Source organism: Sus scrofa, chromosome 5 (assembly GCF_054392235.1).
Source record: "Sus scrofa isolate SSC_HxYL_T2T_F1_AM1 chromosome 5, Sscrofa_HxYL_maternal_Yorkshire_Landrace_v2.0, whole genome shotgun sequence".
Lineage (NCBI taxonomy): Eukaryota > Metazoa > Chordata > Mammalia > Artiodactyla > Suidae > Sus > Sus scrofa.
The window spans coordinates 2,952,263-2,969,954 of record NC_139387.1 but is presented as its reverse complement, the minus strand read 5'-3'; the positions used below and the strand labels follow the sequence as shown (position 1 = coordinate 2,969,954).

The 17,692-nt window shown below is 63.4% G+C and overlaps 1 protein-coding gene across 5 annotated transcripts in view; it reads left to right on the top strand.

The window, feature by feature from the left end:
* GRAMD4 (GRAM domain containing 4) overlaps nucleotides 1-17,692 on the top strand; it is a 153,377-nt gene that overhangs the window by 109,280 nt on the left and 26,405 nt on the right. For 2 of the 5 annotated variants that reach the window (XM_021091367.2, XM_085025376.1), the window contains exons 2-3: nucleotides 5,899-6,109; nucleotides 9,968-10,088. In XM_021091367.2, coding sequence (XP_020947026.1) covers nucleotides 5,899-6,109; nucleotides 9,968-10,088 — 332 coding nt within the window. Of the gene's footprint in view, nucleotides 1-2,037; nucleotides 2,174-5,898; nucleotides 6,110-9,967; nucleotides 10,089-12,706; nucleotides 12,731-12,916; nucleotides 12,974-13,265; nucleotides 13,571-17,692 lie in introns of those variants that run through there. The other 3 variants (XM_085025371.1, XM_085025375.1, XM_085025372.1) reach the window with 3 other exon arrangements.

Genomic DNA, 17,692 nt, shown 5'->3' with positions numbered 1-17,692 from the left:
GTTAACGTCAGCAGAAGCAGCAGCCAGCATCCCGAGGCTTTGTGGGGTGCAGTCCTGACCAGCCATGGAGGGAATTTCAGCAAAGTTCGTGGCCGTGCGGAGGTCACACTAAAGACTGTTGGGCTTTTTATTATTAGTTATAAACATGCTGCACACCTTTGTCACTGAGATTGTAAGGAACCTTTGCGGGTCTGTGCCCAGAGATCCCCGGCGGTGTTGCGAGGGCAGGCATGGCCCCCGTTGGCAGGGGCGGGGTGGCAGCTCAAACGGGATCCCCCCCCCCCAGCTCTGCTGCTGTTCCTGATTGGCTCTCCTGGGCCACCCTGGCCAGTAGCGGGTCACCGAGCTGGCAGGACCCTGGGCAGATTGCCTGTTACAATGCGGAAAACTCAGCTCGTGACACGGGGTATGGGGGGGTGGGTGTTGATCTGGCCTGACCCTGTAGGACCAAAAGCCCCTGAAGAATTCAGGCCTCGGGAGAAACGCCTCCGGCTGTTGAAGCCTTGGGGTTAAGCCCTCTGTATGTGTTTTTGCATTTAGAGACTGTGCCAGGGCTGGAGGGCAAAGTCCGTGGCTGGTCCTTTGTTAAGGCCTCTGTGGCTGGTCGGCTGTGGACAGGCCCTTGGGTCCGGTGGCAAGGGCCTTGCCTCTGTGTGTCGTCCCCTCCTTCCTGGACGCCCAGCACCTGCCAGCCCTGCTGAGACAGGCCGGGTACGTGCAGCGCCTGCCCTCGGCGGGTGTTCTAATTGCTGGGGCCGGGGCACAAATCTTAAACCAGGGAATTAGCTGGAAGTTGCAAGACTCCAAACCAGACGGGCTGATGGAGTTTGAGGGGTACTTGGAGGAGAAGGGGCCTCTGGGGACAGCCTAGAACCAGAAATGCAACACCCCCCCACACCAGTGGTGGCCAGAGGACCCCGGAGGGGCTCAGCAGGCAGGAGCCCAGTGTGGGGGGAGGCAGGGAGGCCCTGGGAGGGATCTGGGTGGGGCTACAGGACTGGGCTCCTGCCACCCGGAGAAGGTGCTCTGGCAGGTGCTGTGGCTGCCTGGACCAGACCCCGCGGGCTGGGGGGGCGGGGTGGAGGAGCACCGGCCTAATTTGGGGGGGGCGTGCTTGCTGTCAGGGTGATCACCTGACCGGGGGCTCCTTCCAGGGTTTTGACCTGAACAGCTGATGGTGCGGGTGCTGTCTGGTGGGTGGGCCCGTGGAGGCTGCAGCCCCAAGCCGAGCAGGGCAGGGTGCCCTCAGGTGATGGGTGAGCCGGAGCCGAACTCACAGGGAGGCCGGCGGACAAGGGGCCAGCAGAGCATCTGAGCGTTTGGGATCCTGCCGCCTGAGGCATGAATCCGGGGTGAGGGAAGTGGGTCCCTGATGGGCCCTGAGTTTGGGGGAACTCATTGGCTATAGCTGACATCTTGAGCCTGGGCTGGGGAGTGGTCCCATGTGCCGTCTGGGCCTTGGGCGTCCGGACCGCTCCCAGGGTTCACCCAGCATGAGGCCCCACAGGCCAGTCTAGGCATGCACACCTGGGGTCCTGGGGCTCGGCTTGCAGGGCTGGGGGCCTCTGGGGCCATCTTCCTGGAGGGCAGAGGCCTGGCAGAGGGCCGGGGGCTGGGCAGGACTGGCTTGGGGTGGGGTCCTTGCTCAGCATCTGGGACTCCCCAGGAATATGCTTTAAGGGTTACTTCCTTTGGGAAAATGGACGTATTTTGTCCTGGGACCAGCAAAAGAGCAGGAAGATGAAGCCAGACCCCGGCTGAGCCACTTGTCCTAACGCAGACAGGAGCTGGGCTGGGGGTGGCAGGCACCGCGGTGGAGGGAGAACAGCCGGGGCCTGGGACGGGCAAGCCCAGGACCAGGAAGCGCTTTTTTCTAAACCCCGGGCTGGGAGGGAAGTAAGTCCTTTGTGGTCTGCAGGTCCAGCGTTCCCTAGATACTGATGCCTTTGTGCGCCCAGAGCCGTTGGGCGGGTTTCCAGAGCAGCGTGCTTTGTGTCCGGGCCGGAGCTGGCCTCGGTCCTGGGTCCCGAGGGCCTGGGCCCAGTGGGCGCTGCCTCGAGCTGCACCAGGGCCCCTCGCCGAGCTCGCTCTGACTCGCCTGCCTCCGTGGCCCCCGAGTGGGGGCTGGAACAGCTGCAGGGATCGTTTCCCAGCGCGTCTGATCCGCGTGGAGGTACAGGGAGGGGGCCCTCCCAGGGCGTCAGGGGCCGGGGCAGCAGATCCCGCCCTGAGGGGCTGTTCCACTTTGAGGTGTGGGCGGGCACGAGGCTGCCCAGGGCGGCCTGTGGCTGTGGGCTTCCTTCCTGGGGGCTGTGGGGAGTGAGGGCTGGGCGTGCAGGGGGCTGGCTGGAGAGGGAAGGCTGGACGGGGCCCGTGGTGCGCCCAGAGCAGAGGAGCAGCTCTGTCAGACGGCATCTGCCCACCGGCCCTGTGGGAAAGCTGCTCTCTGGGTCACACTTGGCTTCTGGGACCCGGGCCTCCTCTCTGTCCATGGACAACGTCCCTGTCGGTCTTCCCTCTCCATCTGAGAGTTGTGGTGACCGGGTTGTAGGGTGCAGCCGAGGTGAGCTCGTCCTGCGCAGGTTGGGCCGCCCTCCTGCCCCATGGGGGTGGGGGGGCCGCTTCCCTCTCAGTCTGGACCCGCCTGGCCGGGTGGTCATGTCCTGGCATCTGGTCCTGATGGGGAAGCAACGTGAACTGCCCGCCTGCCTGGGAGCCTGGGGGCAAGGCCCTGGGGACGGAGTGGGCCTTTGGGGACCCCCCCCTCCCCAGGGCTGACCTGAGCAGGCGTCAGGTTGGGGTGAGCTGGCGGCTGTGAGAAGGGCCCCGCTGGGGGTGGGGGAGCGTGTGGGCCGGTGCCCGGGCCGCTCCGGGTGTGAGCAGCATTCTGATGGCGGCGGCGGGGCGGACACTCGGCGCTTTGTCCCCTCTCCCCGGGCGGCCTCCTCATTTGCTTGCCGGGCTGAATTGGGAAGGACAGCAGCCCCAGCCTCGAGGTGGTGAACGCCAGACAGGAGCCCCGCCTGGCCACCCAGCAGAGGGACGTGTGGCTGCGTGAGCCGGGCTGCCCCTCCCAGAAGTCACCCAGCCTCTGTCCATGCTGGGTGCAGGCGGTCCCCCAGGAATTCCCGAAAGTGCAGGGAAGTGGGTTTTACGTGGCTGCCCTTTCCCTACCTGGTTCATTTTTACTTTTCAAGTTGGAAAAGCAGTGGGGAGCCCAGGAGGACACTGGGGGCGCAGTTTTACAGCCATAGGAGCCCCAGCAGGGTCCAGTGTCACCTGTAGCCTTTGGAGACGTCCTTTAACCATCACTCTGGGCACATAATTTTGTCATTGCCTCCGAGACTCCCTGGAGCATCCGTGAGTCCCACGTGCACTCGGAGCTCCCTGCCCCCGCGCGGCGCTACCCGGGTGCCCTCGATGTGCTGGGTTTGTCCCTGGACGATCACAGGACGGGAATCGCTGGCTCGAAGGGCGTTTATGTTCACGCTTCCTGCCACTTCGGCCACACGGCTGGCTCTCGTTTCCTTTTCAGTGAAGTTGGAGACTTTTGCACGGGGCCCAGGTGACTTTCCCCTTGCGGCGTTTCCTCCACTCAGGGAGTTAGCGCCTCTGCCTACCCAGGTTATCTTCTTTTACCAGTTTGTCCAAGTTGTTTCACAGCGGAGATATCTGTTCGCACACACGCTGCTTGATTGTGTGTTTTTAAACAAATGGCAGTGAACTTTTGTCCGATCGAGACATTTTTAACTTGATTATTTTTCAGGCTCTTAACACAGACTGCCACTCTCTTTCGAGGGATTTGATAAGTGCTTTTCTTTCTTTTCTTTCTTTCCTATTTATTGATTTGCTTATTAGGGCCGCACGTGCTGCATGTGGAAGTCCCCAGGGTAGGGGTTGAATTGGAGCTGCAGCTACCGGCCTGCACCACAGCCACACCAGATCTGAGCTGCATCTGCGACCTACAGCTCACGGCAACGTTGGATCCTTAACCCACTGAGCGAGGCCAGGGATTGAACCCCCATCCTCATGGATGCCAGTCGGGTTTGTTTCTGCTGAGCCACGACGGGAACTCTTCTCCTTCTTATCTTTTTTTTTTTTTTTTTTTTGGTAAGTTTACTTAACCGTTTAGTCTGTCTGGAGCTCATAGGTCCTTTACGTGGATGTCTTTCCAGGCGGCCGTGCCCCCCGCCCCCATGGGAGCAGGGATGCCACCTCCCCTAACCCCCTGGTGTAGCCCACTTCTGGGCCCCCGCCCCCGGGTTCCAGGGCGTGATGGGTTTCCTGTGGTTTTTGCACCAGAGCCACGTCGGCCCATCTCAATGTTCCACTTGCACCTGGAAAAACTCCTGTCCCAGGGGCATCCGCAGCCCCCGCCCCGCAGGGCCCCAGCCTGAGTCGTCCTTGTAGCCCAGCCCTGGCGTTCTGACCGGGGTCTCGAGCCCCCACTGTGAGCACAGCTTTCCTGCCTTGGGCCGTGATGCCGGGGGATTGGGGGGCCTGTGGGGAGCAGGGGGAAACGGCAGGGCTGCGGACGGGCACCCACGGGCTGCGAAGTGACCGCATGAACGGTCCTTGGAGCGGCGCCCAGCCGGCACCGTCCCAAACAGGAAGCGCTTCTCCCCGAGAAATGTCCCAGCCGGGGCGGCGCGGGCGGGTTGACGGATCCCACCCTGCGCGGCCACGTCCTGCCCCTCGTGGAGATGACCCAGCAGTTTCCGGGTGCAGGCTGGGTGTCGGGCTCGTGCGTCTTCTCGGGTTCCCAGGACACTTGGGCCCGGTCGGCGGTACTCCTGACTCAGAGGTGGAGGCCGAGGCGCGGGAAGGTGGGAGCCGCGGGCCGGGCCTGGGCCCGGGTGTCTCCGGAGTCCCTGCCCGCGGGGCCCTGGGGCCTCTCGCGGAGGTCGGGCTTTGTGGGACTCCCTGCCCCGCAGCCCTGGGCCGAGGAGCTGTGTGGCGGGACGCGTCGGCTGCCCGGGCCCTGCTGTGGGCTTCGGGGTGAGGTTGGCTGGATGGGCAGGGCCGCTCACACCCAGCGTTCCTGGCCGCGTTGGGTCAGGGGTGGGAGTGGGCACAGCTGTTCCCGGTGTGCATACGTGCTTGAACTCCCGCGCGTCCTCCACACCAGCGCACAGCGACCCCTCGTCCCCACCCCCCAGCATGACCCCGGCCCAGGCCGGCTGCCCTCGCTCCCAGCTGGAGGGGTCCAGCGCCTGCAGCCTGGGCCTGTGTGGGGGAGCGGGCAGCGGGCGGGCTCCTGACTGGCCGTGTTGGGAGGGCCTCTGAGCCAGTGAGGCCCAGCCAGGGCGCCTGGCCTTGCAGGATGGTGTTTCAGGCGGATGGGGCAGCCCGGGCTGTGTCCCTGGACAGGGGGCCAGAGGGAATCTGAGATACCCTAAGGCCCAGCGGTTTCAGGTGTTGGAGTGTGTGTGGCCATGGTTCTTGATGGGTTGTTAGAACTTGGAAGGAACCTCAGCCCTCCTCCCCTCCCCTCCCCCCTCCTGGCTCTCCCTCCACCCCCTCCTCCCCTCGCCCGTCCTGTCCTCCCCCTCCCCCCCCGCCTCCCCCAGGGTCTGCTGCTCCAGACTGGCTCCACCTTTATGCTGGCAGGTCCCACCTGCCCTCTGGGGCACACGAGGTGGGGGCGTTGGCCTGGGTGGGCAGCAGGGGCAGGAGCTCGGCAGCCAGCCCAGCCTGGCGGGGGCCACAGAGGGCCCTGGCCTGGTGGGACCAAGGTGGGAGCCTGTGGCCCTGGGGTCCCGGAAGCATGGGGCCTGTCTCTCCGAGGGCAGGGCTTGGCCGCAGCCCAGGGCTGGGCCTGGGGGACCGTGGGCCGGGCCCCGGCCAGCAGGCGGCTGCCCTAGTGACGAGCCTGCCCTCTCCTCTCCTCTCCCGCAGGGCCCCCGACCGCCATGTCCAGGTAAAGCAGAGGGGCTCAGTGCTGAACATGCTAAGGAGGCTGGACAGGATCAGGTTCAGAGGCCACAAGAGAGACGACTTCCTCGACCTAGCGGAGTCTCCAAATGCCTCGGACACCGAATGCGGGGACGAAATACCCCTGAAGATACCTCGGACCTCGCCCCGGGACAGCGAGGAGCTGAGGGACCCTGTGAGTACGCCTCGCGGGCCTCCTGGGGCCGGGGCACCCCGCTGTGCGTGGCCGCGGACCCCGGGCCCCTCTCTGGGCAGGGGGCTACCCCACGCTTGGGTGGCCCAGCTGGACGTGGACTGGGGCAGGCCGCGTCCTTCCCAGGCAGGTCAGACACAGATGGGGCTCACTCCTGCTCTCCCCCAAAGCCCCAACCTCACTGGGGGGGCGCCCTCCCCAGTTTGGGGATGTTTGGTCCAGTGACTGGATTTCTTCTCCTTCCTCGATGGTTTTCTGGGTGACGAGCAAACGTCTCACACACAAGTGATGCTGAGACCCCAACCTGACTCCAGCCTGACCCCTGGGAGTGTTGACATGAGGGCGGATGCAGGGGGCGTCTAGAAGCTACTGGACCAAGGCCAGCTGCCTTGGGGTGCCTGGCCATTCTGCCTGGCTCTCCCAGTGTGTGTGTTACCAACCCTGGCAGCTGGCTGAGCCCCTGAGGGCCAGGCAGTGGGATGCCTGTCATTTGGACAGCGGGCATCCTTGGCAGCTTGGCGGGAACCAGGCGTGAGCAGGCCCTGGCGCCTGGAAGCTTGTGTTTTGTCAGTGGTGGTGTGGCAGGTGGGGTGGGCTTCCCCGGTCCCCTCCTGGCCAGGTTTGACCGCTGGGCTCTCCGTGGTCAGTGAGAAGCCCAGGGCCATCCCTCACCAATCGTGGAGGCTGCTGCCAGAGTGGACACCAGACTTGGCAGCCTCTTGGTTCCGCCCTGAGCACCCGGGCTAGGTTTCCCTTGCAGATGTGGCTGAGAGCACTCGCCTTCCTGGCTGCTCATGTTATTAATGCCTCATAATAGAGCAGGCACTGTGCTCTGGCTCCTGGCAAGAATGAATAATTTATGGGCACTGCCTCCTAAGAGCCAGCCATCTGATCAGGTGGGGCTGGAGCTGCAGAGCCTGGAGGGAGCGCCCTGCCCGGGCATGGCCTCTGTGTCCTGCAGAGGTGGTGGCCGTCCCTCTAGCCTTGGGCCCAGGGTGGGCCAGGGCCCCCTTGGTGTGACTCCTAGTGCCATCTGGCAGCACGTGCCCGTTGGGGTGCCGTGAGGGTCTCAGGCATTGTCCTAGGAGGGGGTGCCTCCCTTTGGGGGTGGGGCCCTGTGTGCAGATGGCTGTTTGCTGCCTCTCTACGGCCCCCCTCGTTTCCTTCTGACGTTTCTGGGGTCGCTCTGGTGGGGGGTGGGCTCGGCCTCCCACGGGGGATGAGCCGTCCTTCACCAGACCCCTGCCCCTGAGGGACCCTTGGTCTCTCCCACGAGCCTCGTGCCCACATTATCCCAGGTGTGCAGGCAGGGTTGTGTGCCGCCGTCCTGGTGGCTGTCGCCGGCTGCTCTCCCAAAGGGGTGCAGTGCGTCCTCCGCTGCCGCCCGCGGGGGCCCGTGTCCCACGCCCTTGCCACCAACTCAGTGACCTTGGGCACTTCTGTTTTGCAAGCCCGAGGGGTGGAGAACGGCAGCTCCGAGAGGTTTTCATTGGCGTGGCTTTCACTGTGCGGGAGGTGGGCCATCTTTGCCTGTGTTCGGGCTGCTTCTTTTTATCTTTGTTTAATCGCGGTGTGACACACCTCGCGGCACGTTACCCGCCGTGACCACGTTTAGGCGCACAGCTCGGTGGCACTGAGCGCCTTCACGTCGTCGTGCCGCCGTCCCCACCATCCCTCCGGGACCTCGTGTTCCCAGACTGGAGCTCTGTCCCCGCGAGGCAGCCGCTCCCCCCACCCTCCCCCCGCCGCGAGCCCCCATCTGCATTCTCCTCCAGGAACCGCCTCCTCCAGGTCCCTGCTCTTGGTGCCCTGGGGCCTGTCTCCGCACCCAGTCCTCAGGGGCCGCTGTGCTGTGGCATCGGGTCCTTCTTAGGTCCTTTTCTGTGGGTCTCGGTCTGTGTCCTGGGGCAGAGGAGGCGAGCGGACTCAGTGGGTGAGGCTGGAATCCAGAGCCCACACTGGGGAGGGGCCCCAGGGGGCCGGGTGTGCGGGACCGGGGTGGAGCAGGTGGAGTGATGCCCAGGTCAGGGTGCGGCCGGGCCCGGGGAGGGGCATCGAAGATAAAGCGGAGGAGGCCCAGACCAGGGTCCGCCGAGTGGTTGATGACAGGCCAGAAGGAGAGGCGCCTAGAGTTAGGGGCAGAGGGGGTGACCCTGCACACGAGGAGGGGCCAAGCTGAAGGACATGGGTCCAGGGTGGCTGGAGGCCGAAGTGCCTGGACCTGCCTCCCTGGTTTGAAGGTGGCAACACTGCAGGCTTGGTGGTCTGAGTCCAGGCCCCTGACCCCCCAGCTCAGTGCTGTTCTTGGCAAGTCTAAGAAAGGGACAACCAGAGGGACCCCAGGGGTTCTCCGAGGGGTGGGACCCTAGAATTTCAGAACCCCACATAGGGCTGCCATCCCATCGGTGCCCCTGCCAGCCGGTCCCCAGACGAGCTGCTGTGGCTTCGGCCCCAAGGCCAGAGCACAAGGGTCCCAGGCCTTCTGGGACCTGGGGCCCCTGTGGGGGTTCTTGAAGCTCTAGGGCAGGTTCCCAATGGACTTAAGCCCAGCAGCTCAGAGACCGTGGACTCACGTGCAAACAGGGAGGGGGACGCCCTGCCTCCCGTGGTGGGGAAGCTGCTGATGCAATAGTGTCCAGCATTCTGCCTCCGAACTGGTGCAGAACCGTCTCTCCGGGCCAGCCTCTGCCCTCTGCTGTGGGGCCACCACCTTGGCCATCGAGGTACAGGATGGGCAGGGTGGGACAGATTGGTCTGAGGGGGTGGGTGGCCAGCAGGCCGTCCTCCCCGCAGCAGGGGAGCCCTGCCTTCCCACTGCCCCCTCTCCTGTGCCTGCCCCTCAGGCCCAGGGGAACTTGTGCCCCCGGAGCCACAGCTGCTGAAAGGTCCAAGAGGTCGAGTGCCAGGTCAGATCAGCCAGGGCAGAGGGTCCTACCAGTATCCAGTGGTCCCCTGGTGGTGGCCTCTCCTTCCTGGGCCGTGGCCTCAGAGCCAACGTGGATGGAGGGGCCACCGGGGCTGTCACAGACCCTGTCCAGGCTGGGTGTCCCCTTCTACCCTGACCCAGCCTGGGGGGGGTCAGGGGGACCAAGACTGGGGAATCAGCTCCCCCGCCGCCTGGAGGGGCTCTCAGACGCCACTCCCGCCAGGTCAGTGGCAGGACACAGTCGTGGGAGTGGCCATTGTGAACCGGCAGCCCTGCAGTGTCCCGGGCAGGCCTGGCTGTGCCAATGTACCCTCGCTCCTGTGCTGCAGCAGGCAGTGGTGGCCTGTAACCAGAGCCTGCCCTGGGCCCGTGGCGACAGCAGGCTTTAATTAGCCGTCCGTGGGCCAGGCCAGGCCCCTGTCTGGAGTTCGCTTGCCTTGGGGGATACACCCTCCCCCACCCCCCCAGAGTCCTATTGCTGCTGCTCCCAGGGCACCAGCCCGGCTCTGGGGCGCGAGGGTGACAGGCCCTGTAGTCAGGCACCCCTCCTCCTGGGAGGTCCCCACGGCGGCCAGCACAGGTTTGGAGGGTTTCCTGCGTCTGAGAGCTGTATTGTGACCGTCAAGAGGCTTGGTGTCCTGTTTCCGGTTTTAATTTTTTTTTTATGTATTTCTGGAAGTCCGCCTCCTCTGAGGACGTCCAGAGTCCACGGTGTCCCAGGCTCTCCCCGCCGTCCCCGGCAGACGAAGCCCAGGGGAACCGCTGCAGGTTCCGAGGCAGAGCCAGCGCCTCCCCGGGCCGGGAGCCCTGGGGACCCGCCCTTGCGGACAAGGCATCCTTGGGGTGGCCCTGGGAGAGCCGGGCAATGCGATGCCTCGAGGCAGCATCCTGAGCTCCCGGTGTTTTCTTTCTAGGCTGGTCCAGGCACCCTCGTCATGGCCTCAGGAGTCCAGGACTTTAACAGGACAGAGTTTGATCGGTTGAATGAGATCAAAGGCCACCTGGAAATCGCTTTGCTGGAAAAGCACTTCTTACGTGAGTACAGAGCGGGAGGCCCAGGGGACGCCGGCCGTCCTGCAGGAGTGCAGCCAGGTCGCTCACGGCCGCTGTCACCAGGCTGGTGGTGGGAACAGGCGTGGTCCCAAGTGGACATCCCCGCGTGGCCATCAGCCTCCTGAGTCCGTACCCTGCTAGCTGCCCCACTAAAGCCGCTCGTCCGCCCGGCTGTGATGTACCCACTCGGGCGGAGCACGTCACGGGCAGGAAGAGGACCTTGCCCTGGACGTGCTGTCTGTCTTAGTGACTCTGGTGCGTTGCAGCCGTGAACTCAGAATTTGTCAGAGCTGCTTGGAGGGATCTGAAATTTTCTGTTCTGTGCAGTTTGCCCTTGTGGGGGGTGGGGCATGGGGGAGGGAGCGCGACGGGGCTTCAGTGTTTTTCAGCCTCAAGCAGGCGTTCGCGCTGCTCACGCATCGCTGGGGTTTTGGCCTCAGCAGGGACGATAGCAGAGATGGTTCTGGAAGGGCCTGCGGGCCCCGCCCTGAGAGGACCTCATTCACTGTCACCTCAGCTCTTCTTACCTTTCAGACGAGGGATCCGGTCCCCGGGGCTGGGAGGAGTGACCTGCTCTCAGGTTGAGTCCTCTGGCTAGGAAGGGGTTTAAGCCCTGAAGCCCATGCACGTGGCCCACAGCGTGACAGCGTTTGCATGGCTGTCACCGGAGGCAGGTGATGCTGTTGGGAAAAAATACAGGGAGAAAGGAGCAGCTTGGCCCTGGGTGCCCAAAGCCCGTCGCGCCTGGGCTGCCGGGAGGGCTGCCTGGAGGAGGCGGACCCAGGAGGAGGGCCCGCAGCAGGTCACCTCCCTTCCCACGTCACCCTGGGCCAGGGTCTCCCTCTGATGCTCGGGACCGAGCGCTCGCCTGCCCGCTGGCCCCTCCCTCTGTCCCCACCTGAGTGGTCACCTTTGTCACCCTCTCTTGTCCTGCGGCGCCCTCATTCATGTGACGCGTGTTGGCTGAGCTCAAGCCCCGGGCCCTCAGCTCTGTGCCTTAGCCGCCCGCGTGGCCCGTGGGCCCCTCGCCTGCAGACGGAGGCGGGTGTCGGAGCCGAGGCGGGAAGCCTGGGGCTGGCCCTGCCCCTTCTCCCGGGAGGCGCCAGCGTGGCTCTCCCGGGCTTCCTCTGCACCGTCCAGGTGCTGCAGCCCCGTCTTCCCCCCAAATTCCTCTTCCTGGTCAGCGCCTCCCTTGGCGAGTGCGTGTGCGGGACGTGTATATGTGCGTGAACCCTGTGCGTGTGCCCGGCTGCACGCTGCCGGCCAGCGCTGGCCCGAGGGCCTGAGGATGGCGCTGTGGAGTGACTCGATCCCGCCACGGGTCCGAGGTTGTCGCCGAACTGGCTGGGGAGACGGGGCCAGGCCGGGGCGGCCGGGGCTGCCAGGGCTGCTGGTGATGGGTCTGCCTAGGTGGGTCCCGGTGCCCGTGCCCCTGGCCTGTGCTGAGCTCAGGGCGGCCCTGCTCCCGGGGGCTGCAGGCGCAGCCTTGTGGCGCCCCTCGCGTGGGTCAGGTGGACAGGCTGGTGCTTCCGCGGGGGCTCGAGGAACCAGCCGAGCCAGGTGCTCTTCCGGGGGGCAGGGTCTAGGAGGCGTCAGAGGGGGCTCCCACCCCGGCCGGGAGGGGCAGCGCAAGGCCTCGGGCAGAGAGGGGCTGCGGGCCAGGCAAGCATCCATCGGAGGCCATTGGGCGGTAGAGCTGTGACCCGCGGGGCCGCCTGAGTCGGTCCGAGCTGATCGGTGCTGAAAAGGGAAGGGAGACCCTGGGTCAGCGTTGCCGCCAGGCTGGTCCTCTGGTCCCGGAGTCTGTCCTCCGTGTCGTTCCGGAGAAAGGCCTCGTTGCTCTCTGGGGAAGCTCCTGGCGGCCAAGTGCGGGTTCTGCTTGGACAGCCCGGGGTGCGGGGCACTGATGCTTGGCTTTCTTTGTTAAATATGGGGAATTGCAAACAGATCCGAAACAGGGCGGGGTGTGACGCGCCTGTCACACTCCCCCGTGCGTTTCAGCAGTGCTTGGCTGGCGGCCAGGCTGGCGGCCTCCACCCCCACCTACGCCCCCTCTCCCTCCGTCTTTTGAAGCACCTCCCAGCCAGCCTTCTATCACTGGACTGTAAATAGTTGAGCAGATAGCTCATTGTGCTTTAAAAACAAAAAGCCCAAGTCCAGAGTCTCAACTGAAAAAAACCAAGGTTTCTGGAATGTCATCGGATACCCAGTTTAGGCTCGAATCCCCCCACTCTCATCACTGTTTCTGACTCTCTGGGGTCGGCAGACCAGGTGCCGCCTCGGGGCCGGTGGGGGTGCCTCTGCCATCGTCACACTCGCTGGTGCCCTCCACCTCTCTTTCTGCCCTTTGGGGAGGGGCCTGAGCCGGGGCTGGTGGGACGGATCCCCTCTGGCCTTTCTCGCCTCCATGTCACGAGCTTCCTCCCGTCTCTCCTGAGAGCTGGCTAGCGGTGGTTTTTGACTTGCAGGGCTCTTTCTCCATTTATTAAGCAACATGTTTCTGGAAACCGAACCGTCTGCTCCGGGGCAGAGTTCGGAGAGCAGCGGAAGGCAGGAGACGTGCTTGAGTTTTTCCCTTGATTTTTCAGCTGCCAAACAGCGGGTAGATGCTCTGTTTAGAGGTGGCCGGTGAGGGCGTTGGGCTTTTGGGGGGTGTTTTGGTGGATTTAAATGTAGTTTATGAGTCCTCCTTGCCGTGGTGAGCCCCTCACTGGTGCTCAGAGGGACCCCCGTCTGGGCGGCGTTTGTCTGCGATGAGATGCAGGCAGAGATCACAAGTGTGACGTTGCCTTCTCGGTGCCTCTGACCAGGAGGTCCGTGGTGTCGTGTTGTCCCCATTTGCCGGCGGTAGAGAGCTCTTTATCAAAGTAAGTTGATTTTTGTAGTAATCTGCAATTGTTTGCGTGGTTCCAAAGTCACGGTGTATTTAGAGAAATTGAATTTCTCTCCCTCAACTCCCCATTCCCCTCTCCCCCTGTAGATAACCAGCCATCTTCTTCATTTTTTTTCTTTTTTGTTGTTGTTGTTGTTGTTGTTGTTGTTGTTGTTGCTATTTCTTGGGCCGCTCCCGCGGCATATGGAGGTTCCCAGGCTAGGGGTCCAATCGGAGCAGCTGTAGCCACCAGCCTACGCCAGAGCCACAGCAACGCGGGATCCGAGCTGCGTCTGCAACCGACACCACAGCTCATGGCAACGCCGGATCGTTAACCCACTGAGCAAGGGCAGGGATTGAACCCGCAACCTCATGGTTCCTAGTCGGATTCGTTAACCACTGCGCCACGACGGGAACTCCCATTTTTTTTCTTGGTGGCACCCGTGGCGTACAGAAGTTCCCGGCCAGGGCTTGAACCTGAGCCACAGCAGTGACAAGCCAGAACCTTAACCACTAGGCCCCCAGGACACACCCCCAGTTGTCTCTTAATTGGACTTCATCCTTCCATTGAATTTTTGTTGTTGTTGTCGCTGTACCCGCTGCATGCAGTTCCTGGGCCAGGGCTTGAACCTGAGCCACAGCAGAGACAACGCTGGATCCCCAATCCCCGGCACCCCTAGGAAACTCCAAATTTTTTCTAGAAGCAAATATGTCTGTCTGTGCCTCCCTCCCGCCCTTAGGTAAATGTGGGGTGTTCTCGCTTGCTCCACGCTGATGTTGCGTCCCAGAGGTCCCTCCAGCATGGTCCTCAGAGCTGATCCCTGTCCTTGTTCTACCTGCATCTGCTGGGAGTTTGGGGGGTGGGCAACCTGCTGGCCCCCGTCCTTGTTGCATGGTTACGGTCCAGCCCGTTCCGTGGTTACCGGTGCTTCTTCCCAGGCTGTTTGCACCTTACAGCCTGGGCTGCGCTTGTTTCCATAGCCAAGTGTCTGCCATGGTACCTGGACCTGATAGGAGCCCAGCGTGTAGAAGGATGCGTTGCAGGAAAAGCTAATCAGAGAGCCAGTCCCTCCCTCTGCACTCTTGTCCGTCTCAGTATCCGGGGAGTAGATGTGCAGGAGAGCACGTGTCCACCCTCGGGACCCACGGAGGTGTCGTGGTTGCCACTGAGCCTGCTCCTGTGAGCTGGCGTGGCTGCCCCGGGCCCTGGTCTGCAGGGCACCGTGCCCACGTGGGGCAGGGAAGGAGCCCGGCTCTGGAGCTGGGACTGGGCTTCTCAGAGGTTCCCGAGTCACGCTGAGGGAGCAGGTGGCTGTGGACATTCAGCCATTCCGGGGCCTATGCACCCCCGTCTGTAAAATGCCTAAGTGGCCAGGGTTTTAAAGTTCCATTCAGTTGTCGGTAGCGCTTCCAGAAAGCAGACTGTTCTTCTCGGAGGAGAGGAAATAGCCCGGGTTCGCCGCGGCTGTCTTCAGTTATTAAATATTGACGAGGACAAATGTGCCTGGGAAGAGATGGCAGAGGAAGAAGAATGGGAGCTGAAATGCCTTCTGGCTCAGGACGGGGGGCAGGGTCCTCCATTTGTTCTCGAAGCGCATGAATAAGTGAAAAGCATCGCATGCATTTCCATTGAAGCCCGAAGCGCAGTTCAGTTGCTCCTGCTTTTGGAGCGCGGACACACCCGACTCCACCGTTTCTGGGCAGGAGTGCGCATCTGTGGATCACCTGCTGGATGCATCTGTGGATCACCTGCTGGATGCATCTGTGGATCACCTGCTGGATGCATCTGTGGATCACCTGCTGGATGCATCTGTGGACCACCTGCTGGATGCAGGCTCTGGAAGGGAGGTTCTGCAGCACGGTGCTCTGTGTGCACCGGCCCTTCCCCTCAGTGACATGGGAACCTCGGAGGGAAAGTGCTCAGAGGGCCGCTGGGCTGAGCCCGAGGCTCCTGACCGCGGGCAGTCCCGTGAGAATGTGAGGCTCGAGGGCGTCTCCCTGGATGTGCCGGAGGGTGTCCCTCTGGGGGCCACGTCCTGGGGGTCTGGAGCCATCGTCTCTGGGCCTGACGCTGGTCCCTGGGGAGGGTGACTCTGGAAGAGGGGGCCCTTTACCCCTCTGCTCCCCTTCCTGCCCCGACACATGGTGGGCGGCGTGGCCGGCTCTGACCTTGTGGAAGGGCTGCCAGGAGGAGCTGGTCCAGGAGGCCAGCAGGGGGTGGGGTAGGGGGGCGGGGGGTCTGCCCCCTGTGGCCCAAAGGGGCTCCCTGTGGGTGCCCAGGCTGAGCAGAGGGTCCTGGAGGGATGAAGTTTCCGGGCACCAGCCTGGAAGAGTCGGGCCAAGGAAGACCTTGGATGTCTGACAACAGGAGGGCTCGGGGGCCCCTGCTGCTGGAGGTGTCTCTCCCAACGGGCACCATCCGAAGGCGGTGGGTGATGGGGTTCAGTGTGGCCTGGATCAGATACCGCTGGACCCACCCTCCGGACCTGGGCCTGCAGCTGTCCCCCTGGGGTCTGGCTCAAAAACCAAAACCAAAACCAACCCTGCTTTCCCTGTTTGTTCAGTGATACTGAGCCGAGACTGGGTCGGACCATTCTGGCTCCGTAGCGACATGCTGATTAAACGGTTTCTGGCCTTTTGTGAAACCTGCACATGAAGGAAGAGATGTGACCGTGTGTCCGGATCGTGTAGAATTCATCTGGGGAAAAAGGAAACTGGCCCCTAAGAGTTCCACGTCTGACCCACTGGGCTGGCTCTGAATTTCGTGTTTCTAGGTCACTCCCGCTGCCCGGGGAGAACCTGCCCCTTGATTATTCCTTGCAGATGTCCCGCCCTGCCTCCCCGTGGGGCAGAGGCGAGGTGACCCCACCAGGCCGTCCTGGCTCGGCGCCCAGCTGGACCTGAGTGCTTGGTTGGAGCCGAGCCGTGGGGTGGGGGCTGGGGACGCGCTGGTCCCGGTTCTGCGCCGGCCGGGGCCCCAGGGCCCGGACCTGGGATCCGCGCAGCACCTCTTACGGAGGCGCAGCGGTCGGTTCCTGACAATCAGCCGTTCTGGGTGAAGACACGGGCTGGGGTCCTGTTTCTTCTTCTTTGGCACGGGAGATGTTTTACCGCACTGCTGCTTCAGCCCCAACCCACAGTCGGTTTCCTGAAATGTGCCTGAGAGGCAGTGGGGTGCCCGCGGGAGGCCGCAGCCAGCGCGGGGGATGGAAGAGCTTAAAGCGGTGCTGCTTCCTGGCGGCCCAGCCGTCGGGGCGGAGGCTCTGCTCGTCGCTGCATATGTTCCCTCCGAGCGGCAGCGCAGCCGTGAGGAGATGGCGGCGAAGGTGCAGAGGGAAGCTCACCGCCGAGGCCGCCTTTCCTGGGATGAACTGGGAAGGGGCGGATGAGGCTGCTTCTCCCCTGGTTTCCCTGGGCGCTTCCGGAGGGCATGGCTCCACCTTCTAGAAAGGTCGAGGTGGTGGCAGGGAGTTGAATTGGGCTGGGGGGCCGGAGGCCGGGGGTCGGGGAGAGTTGAGGAGGGGGTGGAGGGCAGACCCTGGGACTGGGTGGGGCCGCCGGGTGTGCAGCCCCCCCCGGCCGGGAGGCAGAAATGGCTTTGCCAGGGGCCCCTGCCTTTGCGCACCTGGCTGGTGGGAAGTTTTATTTAAGGATTATCTCTTGATTTTTATTTTTGGCTGTGGCTGGGCCTGTCGAATTGTGCGCCAAGAGGACTCTTGCTTGAGAGTTCTACTTTCACAGGTTTAAAAATAACCTCGAAGCTTGTCCCTTCCTCCCGTGGTGTCCCTGGGGGCTGGGGCAGTGGGTTGGGCTGTGGCTCTGCTGCCTGGGCGTGGGGGGGCACGGCCCTGGCTGTCCCCTCTGGCTCCCCGGTCCCCGAGTCAGGGTGGCTGTGGCTGATGGAGGTGCGTCTAGAGTCACTGCTCAGTTTGGTGGCCCTTCCCTTTTCACAGCCTCGGGGACGGTGCAGCCTGGACCAAGTGGGTGGCCGGCCAGCTCGTCGTGGGTGACTGCCACAGGAAATGCCATATGTGGCTCTTGCCCCCGTGAGTCCATAGCCCATTTTGCCAGGTCCCTTTGAAGGCTGTGGTTGGTAAAGCAGCCTTGTTGGGGTCCCTGAAAGCTCGTGTTAGAGGGCCATCAGGCTCAGTTGGACCCGGGCTGTACAAAAGGGGACATTTTGGGTGCAGAAACCAAGCTTCAGAAAGTGAGACAACACCTGTGTGTCCGAGGGTCCCCCTGGGCTCCCAGAGCAGCCCCAGCCTCCCCACTTGTCTGTTACATTCTGCTGCTCGACGGCTCTCGTGGAAGGTGGGTGGGGGCAGGCTGCGTTCCCGGGGAGCTGGCCCCCGTTTCCTGGGCGCGTGCAGCGGGCTGCCGGGCTTGGCTCACGTGGGTGTCCTGCTGAGCGGGAGCCCAGGGAGGGAACCCATGCATTAGGGTGCACACCTCTCTCCCAGGTGCGCCCTCCGATCTTAGAAGGGGTGAGGTGCTGAGTCACATCTCGGGCAGGCATTCTGGCTCCCTGGCCTCTCGCAGGCTTCCTTACCACTCCCTGGCTGGCCCCAGGCCGCCTGCCAGGTCAGCAGATGCCACAGAGTTGGCACTAGGCCTCCAAAAGGAGAGAATCATCAGCCTGGGAGCTTTGCCACATGAGCTGGGCAGGACCCATGACTGCCAGTGCAGTGGTTTTGCCCGCCCTGTGGGCTCCGAG